Source organism: Tetrahymena thermophila (genome assembly GCF_000189635.1).
Source record: "Tetrahymena thermophila SB210 genomic scaffold scf_8254403, whole genome shotgun sequence".
In the NCBI taxonomy this organism is placed as follows: domain Eukaryota; phylum Ciliophora; class Oligohymenophorea; order Hymenostomatida; family Tetrahymenidae; genus Tetrahymena; species Tetrahymena thermophila.
In genome coordinates, this window is record NW_002476186.1 from 264,389 (window position 1) to 280,090 (window position 15,702).

The 15,702-nt window shown below is 21.8% G+C and overlaps 5 protein-coding genes across 5 annotated transcripts; all 5 read right to left on the reverse strand. All coding sequences in view use genetic code 6, as the record gives it.

The window, feature by feature from the left end:
- Positions 1-836: 836 nt before the first annotated feature.
- On the reverse strand, positions 837-1,319 carry TTHERM_000474679 (hypothetical protein; the record flags this gene model as incomplete). Its single annotated transcript, XM_012799968.1, has 1 exon — positions 837-1,319. The coding sequence occupies one exon, from the start codon at positions 1,317-1,319 to the stop codon at positions 837-839; it is 483 nt and encodes a 160-aa protein (XP_012655422.1).
- Positions 1,320-2,491: 1,172 nt separating this feature from the next.
- Positions 2,492-2,974, reverse strand: TTHERM_00474680 (hypothetical protein; the record flags this gene model as incomplete). Its single annotated transcript, XM_001023951.2, has 1 exon — positions 2,492-2,974. The coding sequence occupies one exon, from the start codon at positions 2,972-2,974 to the stop codon at positions 2,492-2,494; it is 483 nt and encodes a 160-aa protein (XP_001023951.2).
- A 1,767-nt stretch (positions 2,975-4,741) lies between these two features.
- TTHERM_00474690 (F-box protein) lies at positions 4,742-7,370 on the reverse strand. Its single transcript, XM_001023952.3, has one exon. The coding sequence runs from the start codon at positions 7,254-7,256 to the stop codon at positions 4,851-4,853; it is 2,406 nt and encodes an 801-aa protein (XP_001023952.2). The 5' UTR covers positions 7,257-7,370; the 3' UTR covers positions 4,742-4,850.
- Positions 7,371-8,849: 1,479 nt separating this feature from the next.
- On the reverse strand, positions 8,850-12,911 carry TTHERM_00474738 (phospholipid-translocating P-type ATPase, flippase family protein; the record flags this gene model as incomplete). Its single annotated transcript, XM_001470952.1, has 12 exons — positions 8,850-9,110; positions 9,164-9,277; positions 9,339-9,422; positions 9,496-9,937; positions 9,994-10,229; positions 10,280-10,594; positions 10,651-11,092; positions 11,158-11,647; positions 11,715-12,001; positions 12,107-12,226; positions 12,289-12,674; positions 12,783-12,911. The coding sequence occupies 12 exons, from the start codon at positions 12,909-12,911 to the stop codon at positions 8,850-8,852; spliced, it is 3,306 nt and encodes a 1,101-aa protein (XP_001471002.1).
- Positions 12,912-13,773: 862 nt separating this feature from the next.
- TTHERM_00474739 (tubulin-binding cofactor C) lies at positions 13,774-15,099 on the reverse strand (the record flags this gene model as incomplete). The annotated part of the gene is made up of 2 exons (XM_001470953.2): positions 13,774-14,860; positions 15,053-15,099. The coding sequence occupies 2 exons, from the start codon at positions 15,097-15,099 to the stop codon at positions 13,774-13,776; spliced, it is 1,134 nt and encodes a 377-aa protein (XP_001471003.2).
- Between the last annotated feature and the right edge of the window lie 603 nt (positions 15,100-15,702).

Genomic DNA, 15,702 nt, shown 5'->3' on the forward strand with positions numbered 1-15,702 from the left:
AATAGTTAGAAAAAATTTACTTTACTTTTATTTGAAATTTACAAAAATATGCGCCAATGTTACTCTTATATCATTAAAATTTACAAACTAACATAGTTTTTAAAAATTAATACAATTAACTTTAGTAATTTAGTATGTATTAAAATACTGATAATAATTTAAAAAACCTTAATTATAGATTTATTTAATTATAAGTTTTATAATTTTTATTTAGTAAAATATTTTTTTAATTATTTTATTTTAAGTTAATGCAGTTTATTTTATTATCATACATAGTTATTTTTCATATTTAATCATCATTTTAACTATTCAAAAAATTAATGCAGATTAAAATTTAAATATCAAATAAAACTATAAAATATAAAAATTATTTAATATAAATCATATAAAAATCATAACTATTTAAGAATAAAAAATTTTAATTTATTTTGAAGTAAGGAAAATATTATATTTAAACCATTATTGAATATTTATTAAGAAAATTAATTGATGATTTAGATAATCAAAAAATATTATCATATAATATTTGATAAATAGCTTGCTATAAACAATTTCAAGCAACATCATTTTGAACAAATATTTTAGGAAAGATATTTTGTTATTTGATGAAAACTAAAAATACTATTATATAGGCAAAATAATTGAGTAAATAAATAAATAACGTCATATACACAGCAACAAAAATTATTATTAAATGACGCAATATAGCTTTTTTAAGTAATTTAAATATATAATTAATAAATATATATATTATTTAAATATTTATTTCGTTTTAGTAAGGTTAAACATATTTAAAATTTTAATTAAAAAGATTTTTTTACGAAGAAGGAATTTTTTCAAATGTATTCTATTTAATATGATTAATAATATTCAGAAAATACATTTTTATTAAAAGTTTTAGTATAGGGTTATTTGTTACTTATCATAGGGTTTATATTATTTGATTGTGTTTTTTTATGATGGGGATGATGTATTATATTTAATTTAAGTTTATTTTTTTAATGTAAAGTGTTTTCATCTTATGACAAAGTCTATTTAATTGATTTTTGTAAATCCTGCATCATTTTATTTTAGTATTGAATAGTACATATATTTTTGGACATTTAATCTTTATTGCTTTAAAGCTATTTATCGTTATTATATAGTATTCTTTGTTCTGCTATTTAAGTTAGACAATTTTTATGACAAGGACTTACTCTAGGCTAGTTAACCGTAACTTTGCATTCTTCAGCAAATTCTCTATCAAAATTTGATATAGTAAATCTTGTCCTTTTGTGGTTTATAGGAAGTGATATAATTTATGTTTAATGCTTTCTCATTTGAATTAAAATATATGTTATGTTTTTTGAATCAATTTATTATTGAATCTTTCAGAGTTTAAAAGTGCTTTGCTATTTTTTTTGTATACTTAATTATAAGGTTTTGCCTGAACCTTTTTTTAATATTTTTTTTTACTTTTATTTGAGTCTTATTCATAAAAGAGAATAGATAGAAAGAGAAACAATCAATCAAATAAATAAATAAATAAAGAGCATATTTTAAAGATTTGTTGTTTAGTTTTTATAAAAATGATAATCAGAAATATTTTTTCTTTTATTAAATATATTTGAGTATTTTATTGAAGTAGGTAAATAAAATAATGCATTCATTTTTAAGCAATTAAACAATTTATTTGTAATTCGACCTAGCAAACCACTTTTGATATCGATTAAATTTAACTTTACTTATTATCGACTAATTTACAAAGGAATATTCATAAAAATGTCATGTTTCAAATAATTTTTAAATCAATAATCTTGTCAAGATTTCTTTTGAAATTTAGAATAGTCTTAATAAATAAATAGAGTTTTTCTATGTCTCTAATTTAAAAGATGGAAAATTCAATTTTGTTTAAAGTTTCATTAAATATCCATAAACTCTGTATTTTATGTAATCTATTTGATCTTCATTGTATCCACAAACAATTTTATCTAATTTTTGATTTACACTTTGTGAGGAGGGGGGAAAGGTAAATTTGATTTAATTTACTTTTTTTATTTAATGTTTAATTCTGTAATAAATAGATTAAAGTTAATTCTCATATTACCAATACTCTTTTGATATTCCCTTAAAATTAATAAATTAAAAATCAGATTTTTGTATGTAATCCAAAATACTGCTCTCTTCCTCGATCTATTTGCTTATTTTCTTTCTTTCTTTCATTTATTTATTTATTTTTTGTGACAAATTTGTAAAAATATAAATTCGACTATACTAATATAATTTTGTTTAGAAGAACTTAGTTTGTAATTATAAAAGATGTTACAAATAGAACTTTAACAAACAGAAAAACAAGAAAGTAAAGATTAATTATTTTATATACATAAGAGTAATTATTTCTAATTAACAGTTTTAGTTTATTTATTATAAAGGTCTTTGATTATTTTACACAACTCAAAGAATTAGTAAGAATTTTTAAATATTAGAAATTAAAAAGTTAATGATTAGTAGTTCAATCCACATATTCTATAATAGCATTTTAGTAGAATTCTGTGAAGAAAGTTACGTGTTTGTTGGATGGCTATTATCTTTACTTCCTAAATTAAGAAGAAGTAGGAGATGTATTTGAAATGGATATTTTTTCGTTAGAAGAGTTATTAAATTCTAAATCAATTTAACTAAGAAAAGAGCTTTATTAGCAATTACCAAGTCTTTTAATCCTAGATTGTACAAATGAATTTGTAGTTTAGTGCTTAATATTTTTTCTATTAAAGCTTTTTTAAATAGGTGAATCTGATTGTAATTAAGAAATCAGAGAAAATTGTCTTTTAATAGATCTTTTAGGAGACATTCCCTCTGAAGCTTTATTTACAGAAGCGCCGATATTAATTTTACTATATTATGCCATCTTTATAGATGTCTCTTAGTTATCTTCTGGAATAAAATCCTCATTTTAATCCTCAAGGCTCTATATAGAGTTGTATTTGTAAGACATATTCCTGGGTAAATTTTTTTAAATAGTGGGACTTTCAATCATAACTTTAATTCAGAAATAATTTGTTTTTTTGGTTTTAGTAAAAAATAAAAGTTTCACTTTTGAGAAAGATTTTTGAGAATATAGTTTGTTTTTTTATTTAGAAATAGTTTTAAATAATTTAAATTTATAAAATATCTGAAGCAAATTTTGTATTTTATAGATAAATCCTACCTTGAACGCAAGTCTTTAAATTACTAAAAATTTAAAAATCATTATTTAGATTTGTATTTTTTTCATATAAATTAAATTAAGGTTTTTGTTACGAATAGAATTAATTAGAAAATTTGAGTGGAAGTGTAATTTAATTTTAATACTTTCCTTCAGCTAAACCGATTAATTACAACCATAGTAAAATTTATATATTAATTTTTCTAAATTATAAAAGAAAAATATTGTTTACCTGAAACATTTAAATGTTAAATTTACTTATTAAAGGTGGTCATAATACATTTCTTATTAGCTTGTTAAACTTAAACATAGATTTCATTTATTACAAATTGCTTATATATTTTTACATAATTATATATATTTTAAAGGAATAATTAATTAAATTCTAATACTTTTATCTTAGATTTTAGATTAACGTTTTTAAATGAATTTTTCACCATTTAGTTTAGATTATTAATAAATTTGTTCTAAAAAGCTTCTTTTCATGAAATTATTACATACATTACAATTAAAATTTCTATTAATTTTTTAGTTAGAAGTGACTTCATGTCAGAGAATAAATAAAACTAAATCTTTTAGACAAAAACAACTAAAAACTTTACTTCCTACACTTTTGAAATATTAATTTCTGCTGCTATTAATATATTTAATGATATATTCATTTAAATAATTAAAAATTATTACTGCTAATAAAATTACAAAGAAAAGCGACAAGTGCATAATAAAAATCTAAGTAATTAAAATGAATATCTTAAGATATGTAATTTAGGTTTTAGTGTTGTAAATATGGGCTTTTAGAGTAGAAAGTTTAAATTATATATTTCACTTTTTAGATAAAGATAAAATCTTGATTCTAATTTATTACATTTTTAGATTGTATTAGCTTAGTTAGAAGAAAACCTTAAATTTTTTGCTACTCAGATTTTGTAACCATTAAAAGGTGAGGATATATTTGCCCTTCTAAATTAACCAATTTAATTTATTAATATGAAAGAATACTAATTTATTTTTTCCTTATAATTTTAATTAATGGTTGTTTGTTTATTACAATTTTTAATAATAAATATTCAATTAATCAAATTGATTGGAGAAAAAATTAAGGCAAAAAAACTAATTAATATTCTTCTATAAATTTTATTACAAGATTAATGAGTCAATTCTTTCCATAAATTCATATAAATTATAATAATTGTTTACATTTAATTATAGAAATTATTATCACGTCTGTTAATAAATAACGAATTTTATTTTTAAAAAAATTATTTAGTTTTTACATTTTTTGATCTTGAAAAACTTATTTTGTTATGGAAAATAATTGAATTTTATTTTTTCAAAGAATACGAACTCTTTTTAAATGATTTACCTAAAAAGTAACTTTAAGAAGTATCTATGACTACTATTGTTAATTACATTAATTTTTTTACACTTTTATTTATAAAATATAATTTTATGATAGAAGAAAATTATGTCAATTATAAATTCTGATAAAGATAAATTTTAATTAATTTTGAGCGTTTTAATGTAATAACTCATTTTATAAAAGAATAAAATAAATTTATTTAAAATCTATGAACAATTTAATCAAAAAATATTAACCACAAGTAAATTTAGACAGATAAAAATATTAGTATTATTAAATATTAATACTGATATGAAATTATAGTTTTCATATTTAGAGATCTGATATGAAGGAAGGAATTATTTCATAATTTTCCATAAGATGTTTAAATATTTGTATTGTTTATTGGCCAAGAAGATGTTGTTCAACAAATGTTTTATATTCATTAAATGACAGTGTTTTTTAGTCAACTTTTAATCCAGTGGACAAGTTTTATTTTAAAGAATCTGCTATTTTCTCCACATCTTCATCTGATATTTTTAAATAGTTTTGAAGAGGTTTAATGAATAAGTAATAGGCAGAAGTTGATTTTGAAAACTTAAATTATTTATATTTGTCTTAGTTTTCTATTGATTTTAGTTTCAAGTTATCTTAAAAGAATAATTAAATTAAATGGCAAATGTTCTTTTTATCATTTTTTAATTCTTAAGCGCTAATTTTTTACTATTAACTTTAATTAGCTAGGTCAAAAGCTAAATCTAAAATTTTAATAATCAATTTATAGTTGATGTAAGGTATAAAAAAGCAAATAGATTCAAAACCATTCAACTCATTTTATTTATCATTAAATCTACTATGAATGTACTAGTTTAATTAATCAGGTTTATTAATTAAAGTTTCAAAAATGTAATAATTATGACGTAACGATGGTTATTAATTAATTAAATCAACGCATTTACTATCCATAAATATTGTCTATGCTTCTTTTTTCATTTATTCATCAAGCTTTTTGGCTTCATTTTCAGAATTAATGTTTTTTTCTAGCATCAGACGAATAATTTTCTTTGGATTTGTTTCTCTTTATTCTGTAACCATCTCATTTTAGCTCTTAGGTAATGAGATAATTTCTTTTTCTTCTAATACTTAATTAAAAACGCCTTTCTTTGTTGTTATTATTGTTTAGTTACTCTTTAATAATATCTTTAATAAAATAAAGAAGTAAATAGGAATCAACTTATTCTAAACATATTGCAGCATTTGCCTTTTGCTTATATATTAAAGACTCTTGCTTTTTTTATTATTACGATTAAAATTAGTTTCTTCAATAACCTGCTCATAGATTTCTTATGGAATATCGATAAATTCAGTTAATTTTTAAATTAAAATGTAATTATAAAAACTTGAATTAGAAAAATACTCTACTTGCTACAATATTTACTCATAAGGAAGTTAATTAAATTTAACTGTAAAAGTAATAAATTAAAAAAACTTCTTTGCAAAATTTTCTATTTTGGTTTCATCTCCAATAGCATCGAACTCTCTGTACAATTCAAGCATTACAGCTACAGCTTTTCCTAATAAACTAAAATTTATTTTTTAGATAATTATCACTAAAGACTCTAATTCAGAGAGCTAATGAATAACACTTACACATGTTTCTAAGTATTTCTTCATCAATAATGGGTCTTTCATAATAAATTCATAAGCAACTAAATTTGCTCTTAATTCAGGGATCTAATTAAACAAATTGAGATTTTAAGTTTCTAAAAATAGCTTAGATTCTTACTCTTAAGCAATCTTTTTATTGTAAAGATTATTGTATTCTATTTATTAACTCTTTGATACTAATTAAGCTAAGTATTTTGTTAATTTACATATTTTTTTTTAAAGCTACTAGAATAATTCTTCTTTTGAATTTTCATCTTTATTATTTTCTTTTTCTTTGATTTATTATTAAATGTACTCTTTTAAATCGCATAAATCTTCTTTTTAGTCAAAGTTACAAATATGAACACCAAAAATTCTAAATCTCTCTACTGCTATGTAATATTGGTTGTCAGTTTCTTAGAGCCCTACTCTTCCAGATAATGTGATTTTTACAACCTAAGCTAAAACTGGCTTTTTCAACCTGAAAGTAACATCATAATCCTCAACTCCTTATTAATATTCTAAATTGCAATTAAAGTCTTCAGAATATGTTAACTATTAGCTTGAAAAACCTGCTTCAAATTTAACACGTCTAGCTGGATATAACTTAGTTTATAAGTAATGGGCATAAAAAAATTTAATAGAAAAAGAACTGATAAATCCTTATCCGCCATCAACTTTATATATCAGAAATTCATCCCTATCATCAACGCCCGCTGTTCCTGTAGAACTCCAAAAAAGAGATTATTCGTCGTTCAATGTTTCAAATATGTTTTATTAATTATCTTAAGTTGAACTACATAAAGATTCAAGTCTGATTTCTCTTGTGTAGTTATTCAGCATGATATCCAGAAGATTATAATAATTTAGAACTTCTAAAGATGATAAGTTTTTGTAATTTACTTAAAAACAATTTTTATTATAATAGTAGTAAATCTTCCAAAACTCATTTTAATTTATAAATTTATAAAACCTTTTATTAACTTTTCTAAGTATTAACAATTCTTAAAAATTTAAATTAGATAAAATCCTAAACAAACAATCATCTGCTATATCGCTTAAAACTATTTAATTTTCTACTTCCATTTTTTTCTAAATATTATCTTTTTTATTATTTTTTGTGTTTATTGTTTTGTACAGTATACTTTAGTAATTTAAATAATTGATAGAAATTGAGAAAATAATTAATTTAAAAAATATTCTTGCTAACTTTTTGATTAGCAAAAGTTATCATTGAAAATCTGAATCTATTCATATCTTTAAGGAATATTATTACATTAAATACTTTTATAATTAATTAAATTAAATAAATTTGTAAAAAAGAAAAGAAAAAAAAGAAAGAGAGGAAAAACTAATCTTCTCTAAAAAGAATTAAATAAATCTTAGAGAATCGAAAATCATTATTTATTTATAAAATAATAAGAACAATGAATTTGATTACTTTGGATTTATTATGAAAACCAATTAAAAACTCATTTTAAGAAATGAACGAAATTATAATGATCAGCAAATTCTTCAAAGTTTTTTAAAGGGCCTGGACCGCTAAATTTTTAATACGCCTATCATAAATAATCTGACTATATCGCAATCCATAAGAATGAGCTGATCGAAATAATTTCTAAAGTCTAAAATGAGAATGTCAAAACAAATTAAAAAAAATAAAAAAAATGAAGAAATTATCTTCGAATTCTTATTTTAGTAAAAATATAAATATATAATTAGTATTTTTTAAAAAGAAAAGCTTAGATTTTTAAAGATTTGAACTCCTCACTGATTTCCTCACATTCTCATCTCTGCTCTTGATATTAATTAATAAATAATAAAAGAATATAAAAAAATTTGAAAAAGAAATAAAAAATTTAATTATAAAAGAATAAAAAAAAAATAATTCAGATACAAATAAATCAATAATTAGACAAATAAACAAACATATAAACACAATTAAAACAATAAAATTAAAATAAAAAAACAAACAAATAACAAATACTGAATAAACAAGTGCTAAAAACTTCAAATGTAGTTAAATATCCACTAATATTACAATTAATTTGATATCCTCAAAAACCTTTATTCAATTAATTAGTACAGGAATATAATAAAATTTATTTAAATTTATCACACATATAATTTTTAATAAATAAATAAAAATGTTTTAAATAAAATTTTATTTAAAATAAATTTTAAGTTTATTAACAGGATTCAAATTTAAAAAATAAATAAAAATTTTTATTATTGATTGTCTATGTTAATTAATATTTGAATTTTTTTTATTTATATTTAAATACTCATCCAATAAAAAATATTTAAATATAAAGAATTTTGAATATGCAAGATTTTTTTATCTGAAAGAAATTACTTTTATTTGAAAGATTAATTTAAAAAAAATTTTTAGAAACAAATAAAGAAAATTTATCAAATTTCATTGATATTAAATATTATTTTCAAGAAATTTTTAAAACAATATTGAATAAATTTAAAAAATAAAATATGAAATAAATCAAACATTATTTATTTATTTATTAAGTTTCTTTGCTTTCTCATATATATTTAATTTATTTTATAATGTAATAAAATTAAATATAAATATAGAACAACAATATTCTTATTTTTGAAATTATTTTTCTATTTTACATAGGTGTAAAGATCATAAATAAAAACTTATTTTTGAATAATTAAAAATCATCTAATTCTGTAATTAATTCTATCTGTCTTTTTATATAACATAACTTTTTCATAATCAGAGGGATCAATTTTTTTCATGATGAGTTTAAAAATAAAAGGAGGTAACCAACTAGCAGCTATTACACAGCAAAGTCTCCAGAAAAATCCAAAGTCTAAATCTGCAGTCATAATTGTATTTCTTAAAATATATATTGTCAATATATAAATTCCCATTGAGCAAACAATTGATATAATCATGACAATGTGTATTTTATGAATCTATTTTTAAATTTATTGTTAAATAAATACAGTTTTTTTTATAATAATTATACTGAAGTTAATATGTTAAGTATTTCAGAAATAATTAAAGCAGCGTAAGTAATTGTTTAAATGTTAATGAAAGCATCTTTGAATAACATGAAAGATATAACCATGATTATTGTTCCCTTAATTATATTAATAAAATTAAAAATTTAATCAAAAATTATTTTTTTAAACTTATTTTACTTGGTAAATACTGACCCAAATCCAGCCAAAAAATGTTTTTGTATTAAGTTCTCTGCCCTTTTACAGAGTCTAGTAAAGAGGAGGCTATTTTTTATTATTTAAATTAATTTTTAAATATTATGTAAACTAAAATTGGTAAATTATTTAATTATAATACATAATCCATAGAAGTCTTCTCATCAATATCTTCATCAAAAACTAAGGAAAATACAGGGAACATTGTAAATATAGTAGAATATCCAAGCATTAAAAGACCATCGTAAACTGGAATAGGTACAAAGTAGAAACAAACAATAAATATCATCTGAATAACAGATATAATTAAACCTCTATGAATAACGAATTAAGATAAAACACTGCTTCTCTTATAGCTCAATCTTCCATGCCATAATAATAAACGATTCAAATACTTGAACTTTTCTATTGAAAAATCAGCTGCTAAAGCTGCTTACATTCCTTCTTTTCCAACTATACCAATTCCAACATCAGCACTTTAAATCATACCAACATCATTACCTCCATCACCTACACCTGCAGTTTTTTTTCCAGTGTACTTTTTTATACACTCTGTGATTTAGGCTTTTTAAGTAGGAGAGCACCTTTAATATAATTGAAAATAATATTATATCTTAAAATATAAAATAATTCAATTTACCTGCAACAAACAACAGCTGGGGCTTTAGTTGAAACTTCAAAAAACAGATTTTCATGCTTTTCTAAGGCTAATTTTAGAGAAATACCATCTATAATTAAGACATAATTGCTTTCATTATTAAATCTTTACAACTACTGCTAAAGGTTGAAACTATTTTCACATTCTGTGATTAAGAATTACCTTTAAGGGTTGCTCATTATGCCTGCTGATATGGCTATGCAAGTAGCAGTTTCAACCTATGAATAATAAAATATAAAATTTGCATTTTTTTATGAGTAAATTTTACCTTATCTCCTGTTAACATCCATATCTTGATACCTGCATTTCTTAATGATTCAAGAGTGTTACACACATCTTCTTAGAGCTTATCTTCAACACCAGTAATACCTAAAAATTCCATATCTTTTTCTAAAAGATGAATGACTTATTCTTCTTTTTCATCTCTATTTTCCAAAGAAGTACGAGCTTCTTAGTATTTTACATTCCAAGAATTAAATTATTCTTCGGTTAGATATTTCTAAGTTATTACTAATGTACGTAAACCTTCTCTAGCTAAGCTATCACACTCATCTTTTAAAAATCCTTTCTAGTATTTTGGTATCTAAAATATTTTAAGTTGATAAAAATATGTAATTCTGTTTTTAAATTATTAATTACTTTTTCACATATGACTGTGTCTGCTCCTTTTAGATAAAAAATATATCTGCCAGTTTCTACATGTTTAACTAAAATACCCATTCTTTTGCTATGACTTGAGAATGGGAAATTGGCTAAAATATTATATGTTTCTATTTAATTATTTGCATTTTTTAAAACTAATTATTCTTGTGAGCGACTTTCGAGTGTGATACCCATATCTTCTGCTATTTTCACTAAAGCTACTTCATCAGGAGAGGAGGCTTAAAATGATTTGGATCCATCATCTCCCTCAATGGGAGTAACATTATGGCAAATAGCTAATGCAGTTATTAAGTCTCTTATTATTACATCCTTTTCTCTTCTTATATTTTTTATTTCTCTCTCTTTAGTTGAATTAATTTCTAAGTCATTTAAATTCTTTTTCTTTACTATTTTTTCTATATCAGCCATAGGTCCATATCTATTTTTATATAAAATAAAATATTTATTTAACTTGAAAGCAAATTAAATAGAAGAGAATTTTACGATAGGGAACATTGAACTTTTACTATTTCTTGTAATTGAGAGGTTTCTTCGTATGTGAATATGCCAGATTCCAAAGAAAGCTTCTTAAAGGTCATGTCATTTTATGTTAGTGTACCTGTTTTGTCTGTTAATATAAATTAGATCCTACCAAGTTCTTCAGGGATTTAACTTGATCTGGCAACAGTACCAGGCATTTATTGATCAATATTTATTTTGTAGCAATAAATGAGTTTGGCAAATTCTAAATTGACTCTCATAGATATAGGTATAATACTACTCAGAAGAAGCAGATACCTGAAGGTTAAGATTAATGTGTACCATTCCAATTTAACTCCTTACAAAACAACTAAAACTATAGATGAAATAACCATAAAAACGAAAAGTAATTTGGAAAGATAATTTAATTCAGTATCTAATTATCCAAATTTAGAGCGTGCATCTCTCGAATTCATAGCCATTCTAGTTTCTTTACCAGTGTATAGTACGAGTGCTAAAAAACATTTTTATAAGTAAAGAAATATAAATATTCCATTTTTTTATCTGAAAATAAAAGATACCCCATATTTTACCAGAAGCCAATACAGTATTAGCCCACATAGTATTTTCTAAAGAGAGAGATTCTTTTTGGATGTTAGGCTAATTATGATTAATCTCAAAAACACCTGTAAATTTATAAATATTTTCAATAGGTTCTTAAGCTTAGCATTATGCATTAAGCCTTATAATTTATTCAGGACCTTGCTCTTTTGCAAAAGATTACACTAACCTTACAGGTTTTCTTAGCTTCCAATCTGTTTCACCATCTAACTAATCAGTTTTAATGAAAACATCACCAGATGGATCTCTATTTATATAGTAAAAATCAAAAAATGTTAAAGTGCGATTAACTCCATTTTTTATACAATAGATTTTGCAACTTAATTGTTTAAATTAAAAAAATATATTTTACGAAGTGTATAATAACAACAAATCTGCAGGTATTCTTTGGTTAGTTTACACTTAAATAATGTCTCCGACTTTTAAATCACAGCTTTTTGTTGGAAATTCTGGTTAATCTACTTTTAAAACTCTATTTTAGATTTTTGAAAAAATAAACTTAGCTTATATAATGATCCAGTATATTTAAAATACTAATAAATCTAAGAGTTAGCTTCTCTATCTCTTTAGAAACGTTTAAAATCATCATAGGCTTCCTTAAGCATTGTAAGGGTAAGCACTAATACAAGAGGTGCAATATAAGTAAACTATAAGCCAACTTGAAGTGGAGGGATAAATTGAGATATTGCAATCAGAAGGAAGAACATGTTAAAGAAGTATTTAAATTCGTTGAATAATACAACAAATACAAATGATATAATTGAGTATTTCTGATTTTTTACAATATTTTTAAAGTAATTTGGAGGATTTACTGTTCCATTCAATGAAATTATACGCGATACTGTTTATACCTTTGGACCAAATAAAAATCTTTTAGCGACATTAATGAATCTTTCTTAATCTTAGCTATATTACTCAGTCTATATTATTATATGAATTTATATTATTTAAAATAATCAGAATATGTTAAAAGGAACAATTCGCAAACAAATTTAAGGAGAATTATCTGATTATTTTTAAATATTTACTGTTTAAATTTGCTGCTCTTCTTCTCTTTGTAAAAGTCTCTCTTCCAATTACTCTTTAGTTTCCTCCTTTTATTAATAATCATTCAAATTACTTAGGCTTATTTCTTGATGATCTTTGCCTACGTTCATTTTTTTTTGGTTGTCTTGGGTAATTGAGTCTAAGGAGTTCTCTTCTCTTCTATTATTTTATAGTGGCTATTTGGTAGTGAACACCTAGCTTTGTAGAGTCTATTTAAAATTAAATTAAGAATTGTTGAAAATTCCTTTTTCTGCTGTTTTTGTTATATTGAATAATTAGTTTACTCTATTATCACTTATTTAAAAATAACTATAGATTTTTCTTGTTAATTAAAAAATTTAAGAAATCCATTCACTTTATTAGGTTTATACTTGACCAAATATATATTTTAAATAGTTGATAATACAATCAAAATAATAATTGAAAAAGTAATTAAAATAGATAGGTTGACTATATTTCTGTAAGAAATAGATCGAATTGTTGCTAAATTTATTTGTTAGATAATTTTTGAGATTATCCTTAATATTATTATTTTTTTTTCTATTAAAAACCAATCCTGATCAGCATTTTTAGAGTGCTATTAAAATTTTAATTTCTAATTCTATCAAAATTTATCATTATATTTTCACTTAAAATATATGTGAAATAGTTTTTGAGAGATTTTATATTATTTATTTATAAGATGTAGAAAATAAAAGTAAATTGGCATTAGTGAAAAAGTTTAAATAAAATATTTTAACTTAAATTAGAGTGAATTTTTAAATTAATAATTAATTAATTCTATTAAAATGAAAGATTTTTTTTCACTTAAAAATATGAGTAATTTATTTAAAAAGTGATTTTGTTGAAATATTTATTCATAGAAAAATGAAATAATTATAATTGCAATAAATAAACATATTCTAAGTTATATTTTAGTTTAAAATTAGCATTTTACAATTTTTAATTAATTAATATAATAACTTGCTACATTCAATTAGGCTTGCGCTCATCTTCCCAATTCTCAAAAATAATTTTTGATATTTTTGTAATTGATGTATTAGCTTTGTTCCATAAATAATATTAATTAGAATATTTGCCAAAAATGTCATCTAATGCTTGTTTTAAATTCTCACCTTGGAGTTAAATGAATAAAACACTCTCTGAAAAATCATGCTGACTAAAAATAGTGCTCTTTTCTTCAAGACTAAATATCAAATCTTGTCTTGAATCATTTAAAAGTTTGCATTATAAAGTCCTAATTATTTAAATGTCGTTTCTTTAATTGAAAATTGATGCTAGAGAACCAACCATTTTAGATGTAGCTTCTGGATATACCATTATAATAGAACTGTTACTCAATTCATTAGCATTTAATCTTAAGCCTTTAGTAATTGGCACACATAAGTTCTATCTTTCTTCACAATATTCTCTTGAACACAGAGAGTTTAGCTTTTCACAAGCATATGGAATAATTTCAATCTCATCTTCTGGTAAATAAGAGTAGTTAAGAACTCCGTTTGGGTTTTTTGTAAAATCATATATATCAGACCAGTTATTAGTCCATGGATTAATTCCACAATCTTTAAACTGTTAACTTAACTGAGGATAAGCAAAGTAAAAGCATCCAAATTGCATATCTTTACAGCTTTCAATTACTGGCTAAGATTAGCAGTATAAGAGAGTTTTAATATTTTCACAATCGCGTGATCTATATTGTTAACATGCTATCACCATTTCGCAATTCTTACAATCTCTAACAAAAACTGAAGCTTTACATGGGCCTATAAAAATTTTGCAGTTAGTGCAGTCATCTACAAAAATTGTAGTTGAATGGTCAAGCACATATATTTCTGAATTAGTGCAAGATTCTATTTTATATTATAATCCATTTAAACTTCCTGGTTATTTAATAATGGTCTCATTTTATTTATTTCTACAAACAAAGTCATCTTTATTCTACTGCTACAATCTACGTATTTCCCAGCTTTTAAGGGGTTTTGGCTAAGGTGCTTCTTATTGATTTTTCTTTTATTGGTTTTCATCTTCACTGAGCTGATCTTTAATATTTTACTATTTTCTTTTTAAACAATTACCCATTTTTAAGTAATATCAACAATTTTCAAATTTTTAAAAATAATTAATAGATTATTTTCTAAAATATAAAGATTCAATAAAAATAACCTTTAAAGACATCCAATTATATAATTTTTGTATAAAACATGATGAACATTAAAAATAATTTTTAAAGAAAAAAAGAAAAAAATGTTACATTGCTTTTTATAAACTAGAAAAAGAAAGAGCTAAAATAGATATCATTTTAAAGAGCTATTTTTAAGAAAAATAAATTAATTAAAATTTGTAAAATTTTTATAAATTTTATAGTTTTTAAAATAGCTTTCAATAAATTAATAAAAATATATAATGAAATATTAAATAAAAATAAAAACTAGAGAAGAAAAAGAATAAAATCCTTTTGAATCTACCATCATAAATTTTAAAATATATAACTGAAATATACAAAAAATACGAATAAAATTTTATATTTCCTTCTGAAATTAGTAAATAAAAATACTCAAAAAAATTAATTCAAGAGAATAATAAATAATAAAATAAAAATTAATTAGAAGTAATTAAATTACTTTTAATAATTCATTTAATTATAAGAGTAAGTTTATTATACTTAATGAAATATCTAAGATAAATTTTATTTACTTAATTTTATAAAAACAATTTAATTTATTAAGCAATTCAAGTATTTTACAAATCAATTATTCAAAAAAATAAAATTATCAGCCATAATTTTTAAAAAATAAAATTGTTAAAAGTAAATTTAATTTACAAAGTATTAAAAAATACAATAAAATACTTAATGATGGTATAAATGATGAAAATCCAATTAAAATTTCATAATTTTAAATA